General features: G+C 38.1%; 4 protein-coding genes across 9 annotated transcripts; all 4 read right to left on the bottom strand.

The window, feature by feature from the left end:
* Positions 1–942: 942 nt before the first annotated feature.
* On the bottom strand, positions 943–1623 carry LOC113725005 (uncharacterized). Its single transcript, XM_027247951.2, has one exon. The coding sequence runs from the start codon at positions 1621–1623 to the stop codon at positions 943–945; it is 681 nt and encodes a 226-aa protein (XP_027103752.2).
* A 3311-nt stretch (positions 1624–4934) lies between these two features.
* On the bottom strand, positions 4935–5940 carry LOC113720206 (uncharacterized). The gene has a single exon (XM_027245147.2). It carries the CDS (start codon positions 5938–5940, stop codon positions 5185–5187), a length of 756 nt encoding a protein of 251 aa, XP_027100948.2. The 3' UTR covers positions 4935–5184.
* Positions 4935–13967, bottom strand: LOC113725006 (uncharacterized). 4 transcript variants are annotated; one of them, XR_011834578.1, is made up of 13 exons: positions 13786–13967; positions 13541–13620; positions 13342–13374; positions 11934–12116; positions 11483–11619; positions 11240–11284; positions 11096–11149; positions 10030–10134; positions 9704–9910; positions 9295–9380; positions 7771–8777; positions 6839–7626; positions 4935–6518 (listed from the first exon to the last, which is right to left on the bottom strand). XR_011834578.1 is itself a non-coding variant. In XM_072073391.1 (12 exons), the coding sequence occupies exons 5-12, from the start codon at positions 11576–11578 to the stop codon at positions 7391–7393; spliced, it is 1836 nt and encodes a 611-aa protein (XP_071929492.1). In that variant the 5' UTR covers positions 11579–11619; positions 12022–12116; positions 13342–13374; positions 13541–13620; positions 13786–13967; the 3' UTR covers positions 4935–7390. The 4 variants fall into 4 exon arrangements, 2 of the variants coding, with proteins under 2 accessions (XP_071929492.1, XP_027103753.2); XR_011834574.1 differs by having other exon boundaries at positions 6688–7626; XM_072073391.1 differs by having other exon boundaries at positions 4935–7626; positions 12022–12116.
* A 2684-nt stretch (positions 13968–16651) lies between these two features.
* On the bottom strand, positions 16652–24731 carry LOC113725007 (U-box domain-containing protein 32). Of its 3 annotated transcripts, XM_027247953.2 has the most exons (8): positions 24144–24731; positions 23120–23223; positions 22836–22957; positions 22532–22636; positions 21128–21413; positions 19552–20079; positions 17524–18270; positions 16652–17127 (listed from the first exon to the last, which is right to left on the bottom strand). In XM_027247953.2, the coding sequence occupies exons 1-8, from the start codon at positions 24319–24321 to the stop codon at positions 16945–16947; spliced, it is 2253 nt and encodes a 750-aa protein (XP_027103754.1). In that variant the 5' UTR covers positions 24322–24731; the 3' UTR covers positions 16652–16944. The 3 variants fall into 3 exon arrangements, with proteins under 3 accessions (XP_027103754.1, XP_027103755.1, XP_071929493.1); XM_027247954.2 differs by lacking the exon at positions 24144–24731 and having other exon boundaries at positions 22532–22643; XM_072073392.1 differs by lacking the exon at positions 24144–24731 and having other exon boundaries at positions 22532–22653.
* Between the last annotated feature and the right edge of the window lie 295 nt (positions 24732–25026).

Genomic DNA, 25026 nt, shown 5'->3' on the forward strand with positions numbered 1-25026 from the left:
GCCACCAACTTAGGATTTACTGCAAATAGTAGGCTTGGAGTCGCTTGAGCGGAAAAAGAGCAAATTACCATGATAGTCATTAAACTTTTCGAATAGCGAGAGTTTTAACCATTCAACTATTAATAGTATACTTTTACCCATTAAACTATCAAAAGTGTAAATTTTGAACCATTTTGTCTAATTTTTTCGTTAATTCTACCAGATCTAACTATTAATAGTATATCTTGTAAATCTTACGTCTTTAGATCACACAAAGTTAACGGTGAAATCAGACGGAATGGTCTAAAATTTACACTTTTGATAGTTTAATGAATAAAAACATACTACTAATAATTGAGTGGTCAAATCTTGACTATTAAAAAAGTTTAGTGATTATCTGGATAATTTGCTCGCGAAAAAAAGAGAATTGCAATAGTAAACTTCTACATACACTAAACCAAGGTTCTGTTTTCTTATGAGGTACTTGGCTTTTTCAAATGGCATATGTTATGCTGCTATGGACACAGTAATAAGCAGCCAACATCATGTGTACGGCAATTAAGTGAAGCAACCAAAATCATGAACGAAAAGGTATGATTCTTAAAATGCTTGTGGTTGCGTCTTTTTTTTTCCTTATTTTCAAGCTGTCCTGGGAGTGAAGAGAGGTATAATCAACTAATATCAGTAATGAGAGTTTACATCTGTCCAAACTGATTACTATTATGGCACAAAAGGCCCGAAGGAAGAAAAAACACAAAGGTACAAAACTAATAGTATTATAGTGCATACTTTAGAATACGTACAAATTCAATACTAACGTAAGTGGTCGCAAGTACACAAACTGCGATGCGACCCCCGCCCAAACAATGAGATGAGAATCTGGATTCCCATCTATTTCCGGGTAGGAATTTGATTCTTGTCATAAGCCCTTTTTCATTCTATACCATGTCGTGCAAGTGTTATTCAGTGTTCATCCCTGTGCCCAGATGAATAGTATACCTTGAAGACCCTTGGAAGGAAAACAGGCAACAAGAACCCAAACAAATTGAAGCACCAAAAGGCCATATTAACGACAGCAAGGCCTCTTCCAATGTACAATCTTCTAGGATTTTCATCAGTCTTGTAAAATTCACTGCTCAGCCAGTCCGCAACGGTAAAGATCCTTCTTGAATTGTAGAAAACAGGCACAAAAGCAAAAACTGGCATGGAAAACCCACCGTAAAAAGCCACTCCTTCCATGAATATCTGACTAGCAAGAAGAAAGACGTGTGACGCAGCTACCCTGACACCCTCTTTGTATCCCCGGAACATACCCTCGACTATGTATGCCGATGGGAAAGCTAAACTGATTATTCCAGAGAAAAGCACGTAGAGATCTTGAAGCCTGTTCTTTTCACCAAAGACTCGGGGATTGGGCCGAGGGGAAAGAGGGGGAAAGGCAACTTTTGATAAGAAGTGAATATATGCTAAAGAAAAGACCACAAAAGCCAAATCTTCAACACTAACCATGCCCATAACAGAGAGAGCAATCATCCCTGCAAGTGCATTTAGCTGCCGAAACGTGAGGAAAAACCTTCGGGATTGCGGCTTTTTCTTACCATTTGATATATGGAGAGAATTTTCTTCTTCAACCCCACCCGGCATATTTGTCTTTCTCCGTTCTGCAAATTATTATTTTTTATTCAGTTAAATGAAAATTTACGGGGATTTCCAGGCAAAAGGGTTGTGAGTAAAAGAAAGATCTTGCAAAGGTTATTCAGACAATGGAAACCAAAGTCCCCAAGGAAATTGAGGTAAGAGGAGATATTATTGAAAACGACAGACGTGCAAGTTTGTGGTGGTGAAACCGTGCAGATGGTACTAAATCCAGCGTCCCATGCTAGTTGCTTGCAGCCAATGGGCAGTAACGCTTGCTGATTTTTCTGGCGTTGTCTAAACAAATAATTTCTAATTATGCTAACAATTTGTTTATAGAAAGTTTTTTCTTGCATTTACCTTTAGAAGAGTTGCGTTGAGTGAGTGAAATATGTGATGAAAAAAAAATCAGATAAGGAAGCAGCCAATTGAAACTGAGAGAAAAACAGGTAGCTTTTTTTTTTTTTTTTTTGAAGGAAAATACAGGTAGCTTAAGTGCGATTTATTGGGCAAAACCAAGGTACGCACAGTCCTAGAACGAGTCGGGACTCAAACCAGAAAAATGTTATCAAGAGACGGAATGGCTGTCACCAGCGAGCTACATGCTGTTAAAGAAAATCCTGACTACATGATGTTGATGTACCACAGGGCTTACACCTTCCGTTAATGCAGACCACATTATTGCAGTTTGTTTGACAGTGGAATTTATTTCTCATTAGGATGCCTCCTCAGCGCTACAATTTCTATAGCTAACTAATGCAGACCACATTATTTTGCATTCAATCCGCTTTTTGGTAATCAGCTTCTTGTTATCAGGAAATTACACAAACTACCACACCAAAAGATACCGCTCGCTCTCTCTCTCTCTCTCAAATTTCTACTTTACTGTTTGAGCATCAGATGTAATCTGTTCAAAGGATATCATGATAATTTTCTCTTCAACCAAAGCAAAGAAAATCGTAGGGGGAAATGGTCAAATTCATCCTTAAACTTTTTTCTAGTGCTAATTTAGTTCCTAATTTTTATTTTTGCCGAATTTGATACGTGAACTTATATTACGGCTCTAATTATGGACCTCCATGACGGCACCACCACAAAACATCAATTTAGTTCCTGATAGACCGAACAAATAAGGGTATTTTGGCATTTTTGGGTTATCATCTTCCTCCACCAAATTCCATTGCTTGCCACCCACCTCTCCCTTGGGACATGAGAAGCGAAGTGCAGTAGTAGTAAAATTTTCTTGTGAAGGACAATTGCCCGAGGAAATGATACATCTCAACCGCATTCAGGAAATCTAACAATGAGAAAGATAGCTAGAAGTGTACTATGGACAACAAATCCCAATGCATTGAAATTGAGAAAGAGTTTAACGAACTAAGGAGAAAAGCCAAGGACTTCTAATATTGAACTTGGGTCTTTGAAAATGTTCTTATGCAGTCACCATTTTAATTAGTTGAATTGCAAGATCTAGTTTTGGAATAGAAATCCTATCCTACGAAGTGAGTACAAATGGAAAGCTTTTCTCTCTTCCTTTAATTAGGGAACTTTGATTTTTTATCTTTTGAACTTTTCTTTGATGGAACGAGATCAAGAGATGTAGCATTAGCAAGGGAGTAGGAGGAGAGTAGTAGACAAAGAGAAAAGAGAATAGAAAGAGATGGTGACGGTGGCGATGATAGAGAAGGAGAGTGGTAACGATGGCAGGGACGGGGGAGAGATAAGATAGAGGAAGAGGAAAGAAACTAAAATAAAAATTTTTAAAATATCTCAAAAAGTTTTAAATATTAAAATATCCCAAAAATTAATGATTTTTTTTCTGATTTACTTGGTTTTATTAACATCCATACTTGAAGTTCTCAAAATACCCCTATTTAGCTATTCAATTAAAGATTCGAGTGCTTTTACATGGTAGCGCCGCCGCAGAAGTCCTTAATTAGAACCGCAACATATATTCACATATCAAATTGGCCAAAAACAAAAATTATGGACTAAATCAGCACTAGTAAAAAGTTTAGGCCCAAATCATAGTTGGACACAGCCCAGGAACTAATTTTTTGAGGTTGAATAGGTTAAACACCATGAAAAAAGAAACCATTTAAGTGTGGTGAAAACGACTTCAATGCCAGAGACAAACCTTGAAAGCCTTTTGGAAGGCGAGTTTGTGGGCCAATAAATAAAGGATTTTTTTCATCTTCACAATCCATTGCATTGGATTAGGGCAGTGCAAGAGAAACCGAATGCCCCAAAGATGCCATGAGGTGCTCGGAAATGGTCAAAATAGCGGAATAAGAGGATCGCATTATATTTATAGCTCCGGTAAATTTACCAAAAGTGAAAATAATGTAGTTTAATGTTTGATATTATGGATGACTGGCTTCGTTTTTGTAGGCTGCTCTTTCCTCGTGCCTATTTCGCTTTAGGGGTTGGTTCCTAACAAGTACAAGACCCAAAAGGCCACATATATATAAAGCACCGGAGCCAGTCAACTGTAAATCCCTCTGGAACTGCCTCCGTGTTCCAGGTTCACCTGGTAAATCCCAATCTTGAACGGCTCCACAGTAGTAAAGATTGTCCTCGGATTGCAGAAACTAGAGTGGCAGCAACAGATATAAAAAAACAGACAAGAAAAACCCACCATGAAAATTGAAAAGCCACTCCTTCCATGATGGTCTGATCCAGCAATCAGAAAAACAAGTGGTACAGCTGCATTTATACCCTCTTTAATCTCCTAGGTAAGTGGCTTAAAAGTTGTAAGCCACTGGAGGAGGAACTAAACTGATCACCGCAGAAAGTAGGGCTCGCAATGATGAATCCGGTTTTCTCCACCCTAGACTCGGTTATTAGGCTATTAACTCGAGAAGAAAGAGTTGGGAAGGCCACTGTTGATGCGAAGTAGACGCAACTAGACAAAACGCTAGGAGAGCATAGAGTCCACACTAATACAATACAGTGAGCAAGTTCTTTCGGGTTTGACACAGGTTCTCTATTTTCTTCTGCAACTGATCAACCGCTGTGTGCTTGTCTACATCCTATTACAGTCGCACTCTTTTCTTGCAAGATGCTTTAGAGGCAACTACATTTCCTTATTTTCTTCAACCACGCAAAAAAACAAAAAGGGGCATATTAATGTGAGGACTGCGGAGAAAGGTAGACATGGTCCAGGTAGCTTGAGGCTAAATTTGAGAGGACAGACGTATAGACAACAAGGGAAATTTGCGTGTGATGCCGATGCCACATCCCCCATTAAAGTCAAGTGCACGCAGCAAAGACCCCGTTGGAGACTCTAAATTGTATTCATGTCACCAATCAAACAGTAGTATCGAATACCAATATAGCATATAACAATTCACAGAATTTGCTCTTCACTGAAAACAAAGGAAATGAATTTCTGGAAGAGCTGAGTCCAACCAAAACAGCGAGTACTTATTTTGCCCAACCGTCTAAACCCAAAAGGAACATGCAACAGGATGAAAAGAAAAACTAACAGTGGTTCGACTAATGACGTTAGAAACTAAAAGCATTTAAAATAACAGACAGAAATCCATATTCCCCTCTTACTCGGTCAGATTAGTCCTTAGCCTTGCGGACAGACGAAGAATAATATATCTTGAAGGCCTTGGGAAGGTAAACAGGCAACAAGAATCCAAACAAATTGAAGCACCAAAAGGCCATATTAGCCACAGCAAGAGCTCTCCCAATATACACCCTTCTAGCACTGCCACCATATTCCATTTCCACCTTATAAATCTCACTCCTCAGCCACTCCACAATAGTGAAGATCCTCCTCGCATTATAGAAAACGGGGACAAAAACTCGAATAGGGAGCGAAAACCCACCGCTGAAAGACACCCCTTCCATGAAAACCTGAGCGGAAAGGAGAAAAACATGGGGTGCGGCAGCCTTGATCCCCTCCTTGTCTCCCTCGAAAATCCCATGGAAAATATATGCTATTGGGAAAAGCAATCCGACTAATGCTCCGATAAAAACGTAAAGGCTTAGGATCCTGTTTCTTTGGCCGAAGACAGGGGGGTCCGCGTAGGGGGAATGATTTGGAAAGGCAAACCTTGATATGAAGTATATGTAGACTAGAGAAAAGATTACAAAAGCGAAATCTTCGATACTGACCATTCCACTAGCTGAGAGAACGATAATCACAGCCAGCGCATTTAGCTGCCGAAAAGTGAAGAACCCTCTTCGGGAGCGCTGAGGAGGCTTTTGACTTTGAGTGCCCCCTTCCTTGGGAAAACTAGCCTTCCGTTGATGAATTTCTTCTTCTTCTTTCGGCAGCCTTATGTCACTGCTTGGACCAACCCCACCTGACATTTTTCTTTGCACTTTTTGTACTCGTCTGATATCGGGAAAATATCACCTATTAATTTCACAGTCTATTTTTTGGACGAGAAATTGAAGGCTTCTGCGGCTGCTTTTCTGTGTTTCTGGAACTAGAGAAAGAGGAAGAGTTAAATGGTTTCAGAGATCGTGAAAAGGGGTCGGTCGCGGAAGATTTGTTTCTCTGATAAGGAGCACGTTACAAATGGCAGTCAGGCAGAGTTCTATGGGGGTACAGTGTCCCAGTTACGTGGCATCTAACTTGCAGTCTGGGGAACGCTCGATCAGTTATTGGCTTGTGGTTCTAGTTTTGTTTGAGGAGTCAACTGCATCTGATTCGCAGCCCCCCCCCCCCCCCCCCCCCGGCTTCTTTTTTTTTTTTTTTTTTTTCCAATGCGGCTGTGCCTCCTCCTCCGCTGCCCTCCTTCCTTCACTCCCTGTTCGATTTGGCGGATTATGTTGCCTCCTCTTCTCTTTTTGACTTTTCGGTTCAGCAGATCAATCGGCGCAGTTTTCCATGTTGTTTGATCCCGTCTGACAGGCTGGCTGGACGTATATTGTCGATGTTAATCCTGGAAAATAATAATAATTCCAAAAAATAAAAAAAAAAGTGTCGATGTTAGTGCTCTTTTGTGTAATGAGTTTAATACAAAAATGTCAAATAACGCGTCATCATTCAGGACACAAATTTTACGCAAGGACGACGGATGGCGCTAATTTTACTCCAAATTAACTCCTCACATATTGCAGTCAGCCGTTCGTTCCCCAAGTTGAAGCTTGAAAGAGGTCCGTCAGTCAGCTTGTTATGTAGCTTACTGCTACTACTACCACCACAAGCTCGTCTTCACTCTAATAACAATACTAATAATAATTAGGGAAGTCATCTACGTACTACATTCAATTCAAGATCGAGAAAACTCTCGCCTTGTGAGTTGTGACTGTTCCTCCCTTCACCACTGAACAGATAGATACCCTACGTACAACAAAGTTGACAGTGAGTGAACCACCAAACCAACGCCAAAATAAAACCAAATACTAACTAACGCACGCATTAACAACAAATCCATAATACTCCTTAAAAATTGGGCGGGCGCGTCTGGAATATATCACAGTACTCTACTTTTTACAGTGTGTCTGGCAAAACACGAGATGCCATGTTTAGCCAAGACATGAGGCTTACAAAATTCTCCTGACACCAAAAAGAAACCCCAATTTATTACACAACTACCAGGGAACAGCCGCGAAAACCTCTCTTAATCAAATTTGCTCCACCTACTCTAGAACAAAGGATGGAACTCAAAAACTGTTATCCTCAAAATCTGAACATTTTTCTTTGACAGAAGACCGCTGGTAAAACTGGAACCTCTGCTACCGAATGCTATGGCAATTAGTTAGCTGCACAACGGGTATGACAAAAGCAAAAATCGCATTACTCTCCTGTATCCTAAGAAGCAACTTTCTGTTTGGGGATGTACTTGATCTTAACACCCTTTTCAGAATTTGTTCTATTCTTAGCTTTAGTAATTCTGCCGGTAGACGAAATACGACCCACGTCAACTTCCCGGTTTTCAAAATCAAGAGCCGAAATGTCAATTTGATTTTCTGGAAGCCCGGGAAGATCGGACTCCTCCGAAAGCACCAGTGTCGTCACATGCTCCGCTGAGATAGCTTCCTTCCACCCTACATGCACATTACAAATACACTTATCTCACTTCCAAAAAGCAAAAGCGAACACGAGGACAAGATAATAATTGGAGGGCAATTATCATTCACCATATGAAACTGAAAATAGAGGATAAGAACCAAATTACAGGACCAACATACTCTGTGCAAGAAAAGCTTTGGCAGCCGCAGTGGAGCGCTGCAAACCTTGAGGCAGTGCCACCCCTTCATACACACAGGTCAAACCCTCCCTGCTTTGGCTATGATCATCATCCGAAGAGGATGACTGCAAACAACTACCATCAGAGGCAGTTCGATCCTCTAGCTTGTCAACCATAACACCGTCTTGGGCATCATGGTTGGCTCTTGGAACTGGTGATGGACCTCTTGAACCATGAAGACTCGCAGGCATCCAAAGTTCAGTGGCAGCTTCATTTAAACCAAGTTGATGGCTGTCGGAGTTAGCTGGTTCCTCCAAAACATTACTCTTATGTTTACCTTCCTCAGTACTACAACTGTAATGAGGTTCTCCTAAACTGATTTTATTTTTCCTTAAGATACAGTTTGTAACTGGTATAGATATAGAGCCAATAATCAGTTCACACTTGTTTTCATCTGATTTGTTTACTGCCTCCTCCAGTGTGGGTCTCAAGATCTCCTCATCATTGTCCACTTTAAGTTTCTTGGTCCACACTTTACTGCTGCTCACCACAGTACCTCGATCTTTGGCAGGGACAAGCTTTTGTACTGGTTCAAGTTTTGAAACTTGATGATTCTGATTACCATGAAAGCCACTTCTTCCAGCCCAATGGGATTTAGGCACCTGCCGCCACCGGCGACCGTTTACAGATACCATTGTGGGTTCTACATTTTGAACAAGACCTGAATCCAAATGGCCACTGCTCAAATCAAATTGAGCTTCAATGTCATTATTTTGTTCAGTACTAGAGAGCTGAACTGGCTCAAGGAAGGTGGTGCCATCATCTACAGTGCAAGGAGCATCAGGACTGGAATCAGGTGGAGAAGAGCTGCACATTTCTGCCAGAAAAGATCCCTCTGATGAAGTGGCATCAATCAAAGCCACTCCGTCCCCATTTGAATGTTCCCTTGCTTTCTGTTCCTTCTGCCTGAGCTTCTTTTGCTTTTTCCTTTCCAACAGCTCAGCTTGCCTGTCATTTTTACAGGGTAAAAATTATCAGCAAAAAATAATGCCCAAAATTACTAGACTTCAAAAGAAACAAAAGTGAAGTCAAAATTCTCCAAGTTTATATATGCATCTTTCACCAACAACATATCCAGATAATTCAAAAAGGCTCTAGTATCTGCAGATAAATATCATGAATATTTTTGCTCAAGCATTTATGATAAAATGACGTATCAGACTACTAGTGCCAGAAAAGTACTGCACAAGTTGCATTTGTTACAGGTATCAGATTATGTCATCATTTGTTGCATGATAAAATCAGTGGTTTCAAAATGGTCCTCCTAAGCATGAACCTAAGGTCCTATCTGTTTTTCTTATTTTCCCCAAATTTCGCACTCAAAAGAGTGCACAAAAAAATGAAAACAACCCGCGCACAAGTTTGGTTTACCAACACCAGAATGAGAAAGGTCTGCATGTTTCGATGGCCAAAAAAATGATGAATAGTAAATGATGAATACAAGCATTCAAATAACCACAATCACCTTTTCTGAGCAGCTTCCTCCTCCTCCACAAGCAATTTCTGGCATCTCAAGGCCTCAACATCTTTGTCAGCAACCCATGCTTTAACCTATACAAGAAAGAATAGAGATACACAACGCATATTAGATTGGAGAGCAAGACGGATTCATAACATAGGTTTTAAACAAAAACCACACATTATCGCATCTTCCCTCTGAATTAAAGTGACTAGCACATGACAGTTCGAGCACACTGAGTAATGATGTCCAAAAAGATTGCGATATTTTATCATGATTGCAAGTGCTATTAAATGATGCCATCCAAATGTGATATGCACAGAACAAACAATCTCCAAAAGCATAATTCAACAGTAGATATGGGAAACGATGATGAAAAATCAACCATTAAATACAGAAAAAGTAAATACTTTACCAGCTTCAGTTCAAAAAGAAAGCTAGTGCAAGCAACTAAGTTCTTCAACTCAAAGGCAATTCTTCCAGGTTTCCCACCAAAAATATACTTTAGCACAGATTCAGCTGTGCCAGCACGTAAGAAAGTCCTCTCACTAGCATCATCAAGAATACTGAATAATTCCTGTGAGGATATAGGAAGCCTAGAGGATTTAGCATGAATGACATCCTGCAAGTTGTATCAGACAATCGATGTGATAGCTGTAAAGATAAAAGACAGAAATGGACACATAACTGTCAAGTCAAGCATATAGGAACAAAATGAAGGACATCAAAATTAAACTTTACCAGTAGGGTAGATCCAGCCTCGACATAAACCTGTGGAAGTGTCCAAACCCCTGGCTTGTGGAGAGATGCAGCCAATGATTTGATAACTGAAGTGCCAGTAACTTCCTATAACAGAGTTAATTACAAGAAGATATAGAAGTCTAGATAAAAATACAGAAGCAACAAGCATAGGTGTACAGTATTTATTGAAGCAATTACAAATATATAAAACCATCCTACCTTGTATTCCAAGGAACATTTTCAATTCCTAAACCATTAAATATTGAGTTTGTAATCAGCCACCTCACCTCTCCCCCATCAGTGCAAACAGATTTGGAGAAAAAAGTAAAAGCGAGAATACTGAACCATTGCAAAGAGTAAAGTAGGTATATTTAAAATATCAAGATTTTCCAGCACAGATATCCAAATTTGATAAAGTAAAAGACTTAAATATGAAGCTCGAAAATGAATATAGTATTGTTCCTATTGAATAAAGATAAATGGTGATTTTGGACTGACATAAGAAAAGCTATGGATCAAGCTCCCTCTCAGAGTAGCACCATTTACTCCAGCTTGAGAACAGGGATCTCAAGATACAGGGGCCAAAACATTCATGTTTCTCTTTTTTAACCAAAACTTTCCAAGCATATCACTCCCCATATACAAATCCAGAGGAGGCAATTCTCATGTTTTTTTTCTGAATCACCATCATTGCCAGTGCTTCAAGTTTGAAGTTTCAAAACTCAAAAGCCAAGAACCTGGCAATAATGGATCCAAACATGGTACATACTGATCTCATTAGACTTCAAGCATGTTTTATGACAAGCAACAATAAAGCCATAGTATGTTTGCTGACCATCTTTGGCTAAACACACAAATTTCAGAAGCAATCAGCAAAAAGAGAAACCAATAAAAGTCAAAGCTAAGACAATTAGGCAGAAATGAACTTTTCATTGGTAGTTTTAAAAGCCCAGGGTTGTAGAGAATCAATAATAGAATTGTGAAACCAAAAAACCTACTTTCCTTAAAAGAGGACACGCAAACAAGAAATAAACCAATTAAGAAAACAAGATAGCTATGCCGCCACCTTTAGAGTCACATCCCTCAATGATACAACTTCCTTAGCATCCTCCAGTGAGAGCTGCAAATAAGACGATAAAATTAACCAACTGCAGCTACTGGAATCCCTACAAAGAAACAATTGCAGATGATCTGCAACAAAATTGATTACCTTGTCCCAGAAAGCTGCCAACATATCTCTAATCTTATGAGATTCCTGAAAACAGCATAAAGAACAGCAAGACTATTGGCCCACAACCATAGAAAAGAACGTTGTAAAAAATAAAAATATTAAATAAAAAAAAAGGAGAGAAACACCATAATATACAATATGATGTCGAGTATCATTCAAAGAGAAACCACCAGTAAACAGCAGTTATGGCACCAAAATCAGAAGCACATATAAAGAAGAAACCTTGTCAAAATTTAATGATCTGCGGTGCACTCTGATGTGCCTCCGATAGTTAACCGGTGAACAAAATTCCTGTGCGCACTTCTCACACTTCTCCATCTGAACCTTCAGAGGCTTCAGCAAGGGCCAACCAGGAAGCTCTGCCAGAATGTAGAAAAAACCAATGGATTGAGCTTCAAACACATCACTATATAGACATACTAAATGTAGTAAGGCTTATAGAATCAGATCCATCTGTTGCAAATTCCAATTACAAATGTCAGCATCGTGGTTCAGGCTAAATTTAAGTCTTAAAACGTATAACCTGAAAAGGGTTAAGACAACATTCAGGCCACTTGATTAACTTCATTTAGGAAGGTATTTACTTCTTTTTCCTAAAAATTCTTTTCAACAGATTACTTTACAGTTCCTTATACACCAGATTTAACATCCGACCATACAGATTTTCCAGTACCATGAAGCAACTGAAACCATGGGACCGGGATATCCCCCGTCCTTGAAAGAGAAATATGAGGCTCCTTCCCAACAGTTTGCCGACTCACAGTATCAAGAGAATCATTCCCATCTCCTGATTTCATGGAATCAAGAGTGCCACCTGTGCTGAGTTTTGCAACTGGCATCTATTATTCAGTGACCTCTGCCATGTGAAACAGCAGAGTTTATTCAGTTACAGACATACAAAAAAGAAGTCAAAAATTCATATGAGTACAAAGGACAAGTTCAAAAGTATGATGATATCGTTCAACAGCAGAACAATATACAACTTCAGCAAATTCTATAGCTCCACATATATGAAGCTAAAGTCTGAACAACTGAACTCAGAAAACAGGTTGTGGCAAGTGCATAAAACCTTTTGAATTTTTCACTGAAATTTGGCGACTAACAGATATTTATAGCCATAGCAACAAATAACAAGAGAAGCTTGATTACAAACATTAAGACTCACAAAAAGATCCTCTTTTTACCATGTGTATCACTCCACGCCATTCATCATTATGCACATTGCAAATAGCTTATCTTAGCAGGAGATAGATGCTACTGATGGTATAGTTCTGATGATAATACTACTACAACACGTAAATTGTAACAGATAAAAGCAGAAAAGGCATTCATTTCCCAAACATAAACTCAACCAATTCTATATCCCAAAGCATAGCAGCAATTTGAAAAGGCAGTGTAGCATATTACAAGCTCAACAGTTTAAAAGGCTTTCTGGAATTGGACAGCCTATATCCTATAGACTGTTTACAGCAAGCTGTCATGACTTCTGAGCCTTTTTCCCATTTGGACCAATAAAACAACAAGGGCGGTTACACTAACACAACCAGAAAATTGGAGAAAAGATTAGCAACCATAAAACAAAAATTACAGCAGTGACCAACAGATCCCAATGGTAGTGACAGTGTAGATGAGAGGGAAAAACAGAAAAAAAAAAAAAAAAAAAAAAAAGGACCCAGGCCTCTAAGCCTTTTTTTTATGCGGAATTTACCACAACACAGCCAGCACAATAAAAAAAAATATTAGCAGAATTACAAAATAAAAAATTTAACCAATCAATGGATACTGCCCTGACAGTAGGGCATTGTACTATATATGGAGAACAGCATTTACCCCAATAAATGCATGTAAAATACAATTTCCCAACCAACATACAGGAGATCCACCTTCTGAAATTATCATAAACAGATTCTCCCCCAATACAAACACCACTCAACAACAAAAGCAATCACAAATACTTTGACAAGCCCTGCCCAAGAAAGCACTGTTCAACACCACATTTTCTTTTTGAGCTCAACACCACATTCTTATGAACATCAAACAAGGAACTCGATAACAACACCATTATACAAATAAGCGCTTACGTGAAAATCCGTTCAATAACCGGTAATGCGAACCTGGATCAAATGTATGGAAAGACAAAAACAAAATCAATTAGCAGAAGCAGAAAATTATGGCGGAAATTTTACCAAAGGGGGAAAAACTAGGGTTAGGTCACATGATCTGCGATGAGCACATGCCATACAGTGAAGGAAAAGAACAAGTCCGGATAGTTAAACGTACCACTGAGGAGTCGGGGTTTAAAGAGATCTCCGATGATCGATAGATTTGAAGTTCCCCGCTCCCGGAACACCTGCGGCCGACTAAATTAAGAGAGAGAAACTTGTAATCAGAAAAAGAGCAATCGGCGAAACTTGGAGACGGAATGGGACGGAGATGGAGAGAGAATTAAAGGGAGGAATGGAAATGAGATGGAATATTTATAAAGGCGGAGACGGAACCCTTAGCAGTAAGTATGGAAACTATACCTTTTTTTTTTCCTTGGTGAGAATATGGAACTTTTTCAAGATTTTGTTAGTCTTACTGGCAGGATCATACCCCACTACCGGGGACGAATGCTACGAAAGGACAGCTCCCTCCCGGTGCAATCCGCTCTGGAAAGCCTTTGCCAAGAAAAAATTTTGGGCGGTTCGTGCTATAAGGTACGGCAATTTGCGAGAATATTCCTCCCCATAATAAGAAGAAAAGATATTTCAGTTTTACTTTTTATTTTAGAAGACAGAGGGTTTGTTTGGACAGTGAACTTATCCCAAATAATATTTTGCTTGCATCATAAACATATTTTTCAACCCACTTTTTTATATTTCTAACCATCTTTTTATCTCATATATATCACATCACAAAAAATGCTACAGTAATTATTCCAAATAAAATATTTCAAATAATACTCTATCCAAACAAGAATTTCCATCGACATTCAAAGAAATAAGCCATCAACAATACAGAAGAAAAATATACTTTAACATTTTGATGTATCTTTGATTGGTGCTGATTACCCATTATCCCAAAAAAAAAAATGTCAATGATCTTTAGAAAGGGGTAACATTTGTCGTTTTACAAAGTACGGTCCAAGCTATTTTACGTCGCCTTATGTAAGTGAGTTTGATAATAAAAAAAAATGACAAGGAAGGGTAGAGAGTTGATCTTCTGTTATTAATTCTTAGCAAAATTACCGCATGTTCACTTTTCCCCCTCTTTTCTACTGTTGTTGTGTTTGGATTGTCTTCTATTTCACTTTATTTACACCTTATTTACGCACACTGATTTGTTTGCATCATGAACACATTTTTCAATCACATTTTTACCTCGCATACATCACATCAAAAAAGTTATCTCAAATAATTTGCAATCCAAATACACTCGTTTACCGTTGGTTTGGTTAACGGTGCCTATATCTCATGTGTTAGTTTTTTTTTTTTTTGAAATAAGTGTAATTAATTTGTGAAATTATATAAATACAATAATGCAATAATTATGATTGTGTGTATTTATATGATAAATTAAGTGTAATTTTAGAAGAGTGAATGGTTTGTGTGATTTAGAATGAAGGAGTATAGGTGAGAAGTTTCGATTCGACCCCTCCCACTAATACTAAAAAAGATGTAATTTAAGTATATTAATAAGTGTTCATTGAGCATTTATTGAAAAAAATCTTTTTATTATTTATATGATAATGTTAAAAAGTGTTTTTTGTTTCAAATGATTCTCATTAAAGCGCATTGCAAAAAGCGTGATTTCTCCAAAATGACACTTCACAATATTCACGTGGTCGCCAGTTTCTTTTGTGTCATTCTCTTTTTAAATATAGAAATACAATGAAAATGGCATGAAATAGTTACGATTACGTGAAAAATGATGACCAACTTAAGTGATAGTGTGCACCTCGTGCAATAGGGCAAGAAATAAAAACATCCTAGGACTTTTGTTTTTCTTCCCATTCCAAGGTCATTAAACTATTCAAATGGTATAAGTAATACTTTTGAAAAATCAAAAATTTTTTAAAATTTCAAATTGATTACTCAACTAGAAATTAGAAGGTACTAACTACTAGGGGGGAAATGGATGGATCAGGTGGTATAAGGGAAGAAATGTGACCGAGAGAGATCTGATTCAAAACATTTTACTTATATATATATATATATATAAAGTAGTACTAAAATAATAAAGGGAAAAAAAAGGGGGGGGGGGCTGGTGACTTCAGCATCTGCACGTCACGCTCCTGTAGGCACTACAAGAGTTGTGGTTTGGGCTCCGAGCAAAGCCAGAATTGAATAATTCGGGTCCATTCGGGCAAATCCGTACGCTCTACATTTCATCGTCACCGTTTCGAAAGCGTGCGCTGATGGAGAGTCATAGAAATAGAATCGTACACTCTAGAGTGACGTGTAAACAGCAGTTGTACGTCATGTGAATCACAATCTAGCGTCATAATGATCAGCGACCAGGGACCACCCTCCCCAGCGCGCCGCCATCTATTATGTTAGTACAACACGATTGACTAAAAAAAAAAACAAGACATTTACCATTATTGCACAAGCAAACCTCCCCTCTGGTATTAAAGATTACGACATACACCTACCTAGTACCTCCCCGACCTGCTCGTCAGCATCGACAAAAATTCCGCAGAATTTTGCCCCGACTTTCTTAAGGTAACCTCTTTCTTATTATTTGGAAACAATTAATTTCAACCATTTTTTCTCCAAAATGATGCAAACCACCGCTCTTGTCTTGTTAGTTGTTACCCCCTCACTCCGGGGAAAAAAGAAAAACTGCCTGCCACGTGCCGGTAGCCAAAATCCTTTAACATCCCTCCTCCCCACGTCGCCAAATCCACCAAATGGAACTAGAACTGAGACAAGCATTTTCCACGGGGGCAAGCGAGTCTAGAGATTATAGCCCAAGGGTGTAGGACTGTGAGTGATACTGGTGTAATTACAGTTAGCAACTTAACTCAGTTATAGCTCGAAGGTCCAATCAAGTAATTAACACGACAATAATCGCTGGAAGCAAGACAATTCATTAAGACACAGATGGTGCTGGGCCGGATTAACTATAAGAGCCAAACAGGGCTTGGGCAGAGTAGATACAATAAGCCTGAAATTTTGTTGCAATTCTAAGTTTTGAACATTGTTCTGCAATCCGAACACATGCTTCTTTATACCGTCCCTAGAGCAGAGAAGAATCTCTATCACCACCATCGTCATGGTCAAAAACTCAAAAGATTTTGGAAAGCATACTCCAGAGTTTTTAATGCAGACGCAGGGGACCACCATACCCTTCTAGCAATTCCTATTCAAGAGTTTGGTCTGATCATAACCCAGAGAGACTCGAAAATTAGAAAGCAGGAAAACGTTTCATACTTCAGCAGTCGAATTACCTAAACCAACTGAGAACAACGCTTTGGCCTTCAAGTCAAATATAAAACATGCATCAGCATATTCTAAATATGCTAGAGAAGATGTTTCCAGTGGTTTGAAAGACCTCATTCCTGGATCAGTTGATCATATGACTCAAGGCACATGTAGCTTGCACTGCTATGTTTTCTCTTTACACTGTATTACGCATTTATAAGGTATATGTACCAATGCTTGTCAGGTCTATGTACTCCTAAAAAGCAAGAAAATGTTTCAGGACCTTTGTTGCCATTCCTGAATTGCATAGTAAAGAGCGTAGTTAGGAAGCAGATCGCAATGATCGAGCTGTAGGTTTGTCATAGGTGAAGTCTTGTGACCGCTGTTCAGCCATCCTTTTATTGCATCGCCTTCATATGTAAAACCATCAGCTGCTATGTGTGGATCCTTCATTACTTCCTACAAATTCAAACCCAGAACAAGCATATCAGCGAAAAGCAAAAAGGCTCAAAAGCTGACAGCCTTTTCTGTACATCAGACTTTGAAAACAAGAAATGATGCAATTATTCCGGCAAATATTGTGATTTCCTAACTAGGCCTCCCCAAGGCACTCTAATCACCAATCACTTGCCGCAGCACCACCAACTGGAAACTTACTCATGAATTTAACAGATAGGGCAAAAAAGCATGGTGATTTTGTTTCATGGAAATGGTAGTCATGCAAGATACAGAATAATACCAATTACAGTCAGATAATCAGAGCATGCCACCCTAATGTTAACTCAAAGTCCGTAATGTCCTAAACTGCACAGCTTGTGCAAGCGATGCATAATTTCAAGTAATTCTCAGGATTACCTGAAATATGGGACAGACAAAATTAGAAGGAATCCGTTGCTGAGCAGTCAAATCCAAGCGCGAAGAAGTTGAACCCAAGCATGACAAAGTGCACAAGTCTCTCATAGGTTCAATTACGGGCCAAACTTCTGCCACTAGGTCTGGTTGATTGAGTCGCTTCTCCTCACAGCACCTTAATGCCAAAAAAGCCAACAGTTCCACTTGCTCAAGTGGCCAGTCACCAGCTGAATGGTCCAAAACAGTACTTACATTCCCAACTTCCATGGCACACCGCATATCTCTAATTATACTGGAGGCAGGTCTTGCTGTTAAAAGTTGTAATAGTATTATTCCAAACGAGTATACATCAGATTCTGTCACATGCCTTCCATCAACATATTCTGGTTCGAGATATATAGAAGCCTCCAAGTCATTCTTACCACATGGATTCTCACCATTTTGGAAGTTTTTGATACCTAAGTCACTTATTTTGCTGACAAAATTGGCATCAAGAAGGATGTTGCTAAGCTTTAGATTACCATGGACTATACTGCTTTTGTGTGCATGCAGGAAGATGAGGGCAGAGCATATCTCGCTAGCAATTCTTAGGCGAAGTTGCCAGGGAAGAGAACGACTCTTCAAATGGCCAGCAAGGTGATCTTCAAGGCTTCCATTTTCAAGGTACTCATAAATAAGTGACCTAGATTCAGTACAGGCACAAAGCAGTGTGACAAGGTTTGGATGCCTGACCCTGCTTAAAATTTCTGCCTGTGTCAATCAAACAAATATGGAAACAGTTTAATAACAACTATTTACTTTGTACACAATGACTCACGGAAATTTCATCTAGAATTCTGAATGCCCTGATGAACCATTTCTACCTAATAACCATCAAGCATGGGATTATTCATCTTCTCCAGTTAAGATGTTCACTTGGCAAGCATCCAAAGCTCATCACCCCAGTGACAAAGTACAGATTACATCTTCTGGTTGACAGTGACATTACAAAACACATTTGCAGTAACTTCTCCAACTGTATACAGAGATCATGTATGATAGGGCTAAAAGAGAACTTTTATTTTTTTTAGGGAGGGGAACTTCAGATCCTACACAAGCAGAGGAATAAAGCTGCATTGCGTTTTCCCCTGCAGGTTACATGAACAGTCACATTACACCTTTTCTATGTAATTGCTAAGGTGCACATACAAGGATTATTTTTACTGCATTTTCAAAAGATTTGAGTAGGGCAATTTGAATGATTGGTCTTAACTACAGCATAAACCACTGTCTTCCAACTAGCCATACTGCACAATACTGCTGGCTGGTATCCATAATTTGAGCTAATTTCCCATGCGCTCTTTTTGTTTAGTAGAAAAAGATAATATGGATATGAGTTGCAATCTTAGTACCTGTGCTTTGAGCATTTATCATGATGAGCAATGGATAAATTCTGTTCCTTTGTGCTAATGTGCACAATTTGCATAGTTAAGTAGGGCCTTTGTCATTTTTTTTAAAAAAAAAGAAGGTAGGCCCTTTGTCCACATATTGTAAAGCTTTCACCAATACTAATTCAATTCATTGTTTCCAAGAAAAAAAATAGCCATACTGCATAACACATAACACTACATAAAGATGGAAAAATTCCACGTTCATGTTCAGCTTTTACAAAATAAAACTATGTCTGAACATAGATAGGACAACTTCACTCATGGCGACTAATTATTGAACCTAGAAGATGAAATGGCAGCCCATGGAGTAAACTAAGGAGGCAAATGAATTTAAATTATTAGTAAAGTCACCACTATGAAAGTACTCCAGAGACCCAAAAAGATGGTATAAGGTTTGATAATGCCAAAGGTTTTTCCTTTCCTTTATGGGGAATGGAATAAGTCCTACCAGTTTAAAATGTACTTTTTTCGATCAAATTCTTTCACACTATAAACAACAGGAATAAACTCCAGAACAGCAAATGCAATGCAATTTATCTTTTTCTAAAGAAATTGCATTCATCTAGATAGGATAGTTCATGTCAAGAGTAAGGGATTTTACCTTGTGTTCAAAATCGGAATCACTTTGAGAACCACAGGAGGGCAACATCTTTATAGCTACCTTGACATGGTGAATTATTCCCTTGTAAACACTCCCAAATCTTCCCTCTCCAATCTTCATCGATGGATCAAAAGTTCGAGTAGCCTCAATGATCTCCGAGAAAGAAATATCAAAGGAATGAGAGACATGCATGGCACAAACATCTTCTTTTACCATTTTTTGAAACTTATGAGATTCTCTTAATGCCCTTTCCTGCTCTTTCCATAGCAGATCACGCTTCCCCTTGAAACTTATCAAGAGTTTCACTGCTTGTATAATCTTCTCCTCTAACTCCTCCTCTGTAGAACAGTTTTCCATGAATTTTCTTTCTAAAGAAAGCTTTTGGTTCTGGACCAGCTGAAGTTCCTTTACGATTTGATTGTGCTTATTTTTCATTTTTTCTAGTTCTTGCCTTTGCTTTTTCAGCAAATCTTCCATATAACTTCTCGAGTTAATCTCTTTCAAGTAAAAAGTCTCTGATGCTTCAGCCTATCATAATGCATAAGAATGAAGGATGAGAGATAAGTAATAGAAGATGCAGATCATTTTGCTATGTTCTAGATTACAGCTTCACAAGATATAGTCAATAAATTCATTTTGGAAGCTAGTAGGTAAGTGCTTTAATGCAAATGGTTGTACATATATCTCTTTGATAACAGAAGAGTGAAATAAAAAAATAAACTGACACATAAACGAAAAGCACAGTTCATTAAAAAAACTTAAATTTGTATTTGCAGCTATTGGCCAAATTATGCATATGAAGGGCAGAAAAGCAAGAGCTGTTCTAAAACATCCCAAGTTTTTTCAGGTGCCCCTGCCTTTTCAGGGTAAGAAGGGGCAGAGAAAATGCCTCAAGTTTGATCAAACAAATTCTTCAGCTATGCATCTTCCAAGCACTGTTCTAAAAAATGCAAGTATTTTGCTCCCATAACAGCATGTACTTTACAGAGATATAACAACAATAAAACTGAAAAAGAAGGCAGTAGACGAGGAGGAAGGAAAGAAACATATGAACTTTGATCAAACAAAGCTACCGTGTATGTTTCCAACATATCTCTGTCACCTCTCCGTCCTCTTACTAGCTCCTCAGTTTGCCTCTACTTACACTTTTCAGCATCTATAATAGCACACTCTGATTGATTATCAATCCTTCCTTTCACTTCAAGTTTATCTCCCTGGAATCACTTCCCCAACAAGTTAGGAGTTGGTGATCACTAAATAACTGTCTCAGTAACTACCATGTTGTAGTAATCCCCAAAAGTCTCACATCGAATCATACTGGAACATTTCAGTAGGCATAAAGAAATATGGCCCCCAAACATACAAAGCAGGGGTTTTAAATGATTGGCAAAAATATAGTGAAACAACGCTTTTGATTCAATTTTGCTTATAAATGAATATTAAGAAAGAATCCTTCATCAGGTTCATTCAACTTCAGTGACTCTTGAAAATAGCAAGGGAAATGCTCTCTGTTTCAAAATTCAAAAGCTGCATGATTACCAACAACTTGACTTTCAATTGAAATAAGCATGCATACCAGAAAATCTACAGATGAAGAAAAAGGTGAATCTTGCGAACTGCTTGGTAAGTATAATGATGAGCCATCGCCAGTCATTGAATGTGGTAAGTATAATGATGAGCCATCTCCAGTCATTGAATGTGTTAAATTCTGACCATGAACCATGTTTTCTTCAAATTCAGACACTGTAATCTTAACATCTTTGTCAGCATCTTCTTTATGATGTTGCAAAAATGATGTCACCTTGTTTGTTTTAGAAGACAATGGCACAACCCCAGCTAAATGAGATCCAATTTCATCAGACCTAGCTCAAGAAAAGGATTACAAACCTGTATTAGTAAACCTTGACAATGATTCTTTAATACATGCAACCAAAGTCATACTGTGTACAACAATGATTTTACATTCCCTTTTTATCATAGTTGAGTTGTTATATACTAACATCTACATTTGTTCTCCCCTTAACATTTTGTTAAGTCAGTGTTCTTATTCTTCTCTTCATCATTTCGAAATTACAGCAGCTCAAAATGACAAAATGATGTTTAGATAAGAATATGTACTCTTAGAACAAAATCCGCATGCCTACTGAGTAATGCAAAAGAAACATGAAACTAAGGCAATCCTTGTCCATGGACTGGAAAATTGACAGTTTGAAACATAAAGAGCCACAGAAAGCAGAGAAAATAAAGAATCTTAAATTAGTAAGAAAAGTTGCAGAACAAGTCCTGACACTATCTAAGGCAAAAGAGTTCGGAAGCAATAGCAGCAAGGGTCCACTACAGTTTTTTCAAAATAATGGACATTACAACGGAAAAGCTGCTTCACAGTAGAATTTCATGTTCCTCTCCCAAAATCCACTTGCAAAGTATAATCCAATCTGGTAGGAATTTATTTAGCTTTCCTTAAGATGGCACTCCACAACAACTTTAACAGAGTCTCAAGTGAGACTTTATCTACTTTAGCCACCACAACAAGAAAATATGAGAAAAGAGACTATATAATCTGCTTAACAGTAAAAGCACAAACGTCAGATTAGATTTGAAACAATTAATAGCAATGAGTAAGAATTTTAGAACAACATTAAACCTTCTAAAAAAGTTAAATCTTCAGAAAATTGAACACTTAACAATCATCCTTAAATTGTCTTTGCCTGGAATTCAGATTTCCAGTGACAAAAATATACCTTCTAAGAGAGTCAGAATCTATCTATTTAACAATGATCTGCTTGGTGTTAGCGTGGAAGTTCAGGCTTTTGGAAGGCTAGACTTAGCCTAATTCAGATCCCAAGCTCGAAATTACATATCAAGAAGGAAAAGAAAAAAAAAATTATGGTACAGCAATAAGGGGACTACTTACATGAAGAGGAATACCACACGAGAGCAGGACAAATGGAAAATAAAAATAGTAGAATGTTCAGAATACCTAGTCCGAATGAGGCAACCTTTACAGGAAAACCAAATTTGGCATGGAACTGGTGCATGGTGGCAAACAAAAATTGCTTTATTTGACTTGAGTTCTGACAAGTTCCTGCAATCTAGTCGAGTCTGAATCAGATGAATAAATGATTAACAAAGATAAAGGACATAAGAAAGTTACTATCAGGAAAATAAACTTTTGGTGGCACAATTAGCCTCCAATAGGGTATGTGCTTTTGACACCTCCTCGACAAGTGTTACTCAACTTCAAGAAAGAAACAAAGTCTTATGAAGTAGATTAAATTTCATACTCGGAGTAGTATTTCTCTGCAGCTGCTCCCATAACAAGCCATTTAACTCCATGATGAGAAATGATGTGTAGAATTCCTTGCTCGATATTGCTCATTTCAATCCAAATTTTACCTGGTCGAATCTGCAAATACATAACGTCATTGTCTCTGAGACGACAAGCAAACAGTACCTTTTACCATTAATTTTGGTTCAAGTGTATATAAATAAATGCCTGTCTGATGCCAACTTATATTAATCTTGTAAAGCAGTGAAAATGACTTGGCAGCATGAGATGAGATACTACCCCGACTTGCTCAACAAGTTGAAGATACTGATTCAAAATGCTGTGCATCTTTTGGTGTTCAATTTCCTGAAATTTCTCAACTGCTTCTGAAAGCCTTTCATTCACTGTAAACATATTACAAGAAATGAGGCACAATCATGTTGAGAATTAAAAGAAAATTTTCAGCCTGGACATACAATCCAAATAGAGTAACAAGACAGCATAATCAACAGTACCAGACCAGATTTTCGTAATGAAAGTTCATCATAATAGAGGCGTTAAAGTATTAGGACAATATTTTTGAATTAGTATCCTTCTTGGAGTCTCTTTTACCAATAATGTCAGGAGTCATACAGCAGAGAAAATCAAACAATAATGCTGCCAAAAGGGAAAAAAAATCCTGCTTAAAGTTGCATCCACCATGATTTTCGTCAGTTCCCTCAACCAAATTATCATGAAGCTGACATATAATACTCCCTCAAACCATTCACTCCTTCCACACGTGACAACCTGACGGCCAGTAAATAGGAACTTCACTCAGCAGCAATTTCAGAGCAACTATTCAATGCCAAACTCTTTGAAACTTTGCTATAATGGCAAAGCCAGGAATATGTATGGATATCCAGTCTAAAACTTCTTAACTTTCCATGCCAACAATAGTTGCAGTGGATCTTGATCTCAAATTTCATTACCACCCAGTGGAGTTTATCGAATTCTTGATTTGTAAAGAACATGGACAAGTACATTATAGCATACACGCGACGCAGTCTGTGGAATAATAGTGCATGTACGTACACTTCAAACTCTATGCTACTATAACGACTTGCATAAACAGAGGAACCAAAACTAAGGAAATAAGAAAACAATTCTAATGTTTGAAATCACGACCAAGCCCATTATTATCCAGAGATAATTAAAAGGCTCTATCTCTGTTTTTTTCTTTTCGTCTGAACAGATACTACTATCTTAGCAACCAATTCAACACACAATTATCTGAAAAACTTGAAAAACCCAATAACCAAAAGAATCAGATGGCTAAACTTACTGAGGGAAGGTGAATGAGTAGGCTGATGAACATGAAGAATACAGATATTTCTTCCAGCAAAGCTTTTCAATGCCCAGGACAACAAAGATTTGCCCTCCTCCACATTCTCTCCCACAGCCACGAAAATCGTATCATCGACATCACATACCCCCTCTGTCCTTATTTCTCCTTCACCCATCGTCACCTAAAATTTTTCAATCCACCAAGAAATAAGGAGAAAATGCAACCTTTTTCTCCCCAATCCCCCCCCCCCTTTCTGTTAATGGCGAAATAAGACACGCTGAATGAACAGAGTTCAATCACTTTGGGCTCTCTTCCGGATCACGATTCAAGAATTACAGAGTGATGCAATGATAGTCACGCCAACCATAATCTAGAGAGTGAGCGGTGGGACGCCAGATAGGGGCAGAGATGCCTACCTTTTGGGGAAAAAAATTGACAAGAGATGATGATGATGAAAAAGAAAACAGTAGCTAGTGAATTAGTGAGAGTCTGTGATCAGTGGAAAAGCTTAGGAAATATCACCATATGGGGAAACTAAGAAGATTTCCGTACTGATGTACTCTCTGTTACTTCCCTTTTGTAGAAGCCAAGCTAATAAAACGTGCCCAAGAAAATTGGGTGTCCGAACAGAAAAATGAATATTGTGTTATAAAACTAATGCTAATGTGATATAGATTTTTTTTTTTGAAAATTAATGTGATATAGATTTTGAGTTATTTGTGTGATAGCTAATATGTTAAGAAAATAGGAAAATTAAAGAGTTGAGAAAAGTAAGAAAACAACTATTATTCATGAGTTTATTGTCAACATAACTCTCCTTGGTATATACTCAAAGTAGCTTAATTTTAAAATTTATTACCTTTATAATCCATTTTTTATC

This window comes from Coffea arabica, chromosome 2c (assembly GCF_036785885.1).
Source record: "Coffea arabica cultivar ET-39 chromosome 2c, Coffea Arabica ET-39 HiFi, whole genome shotgun sequence".
Lineage (NCBI taxonomy): Eukaryota > Viridiplantae > Streptophyta > Magnoliopsida > Gentianales > Rubiaceae > Coffea > Coffea arabica.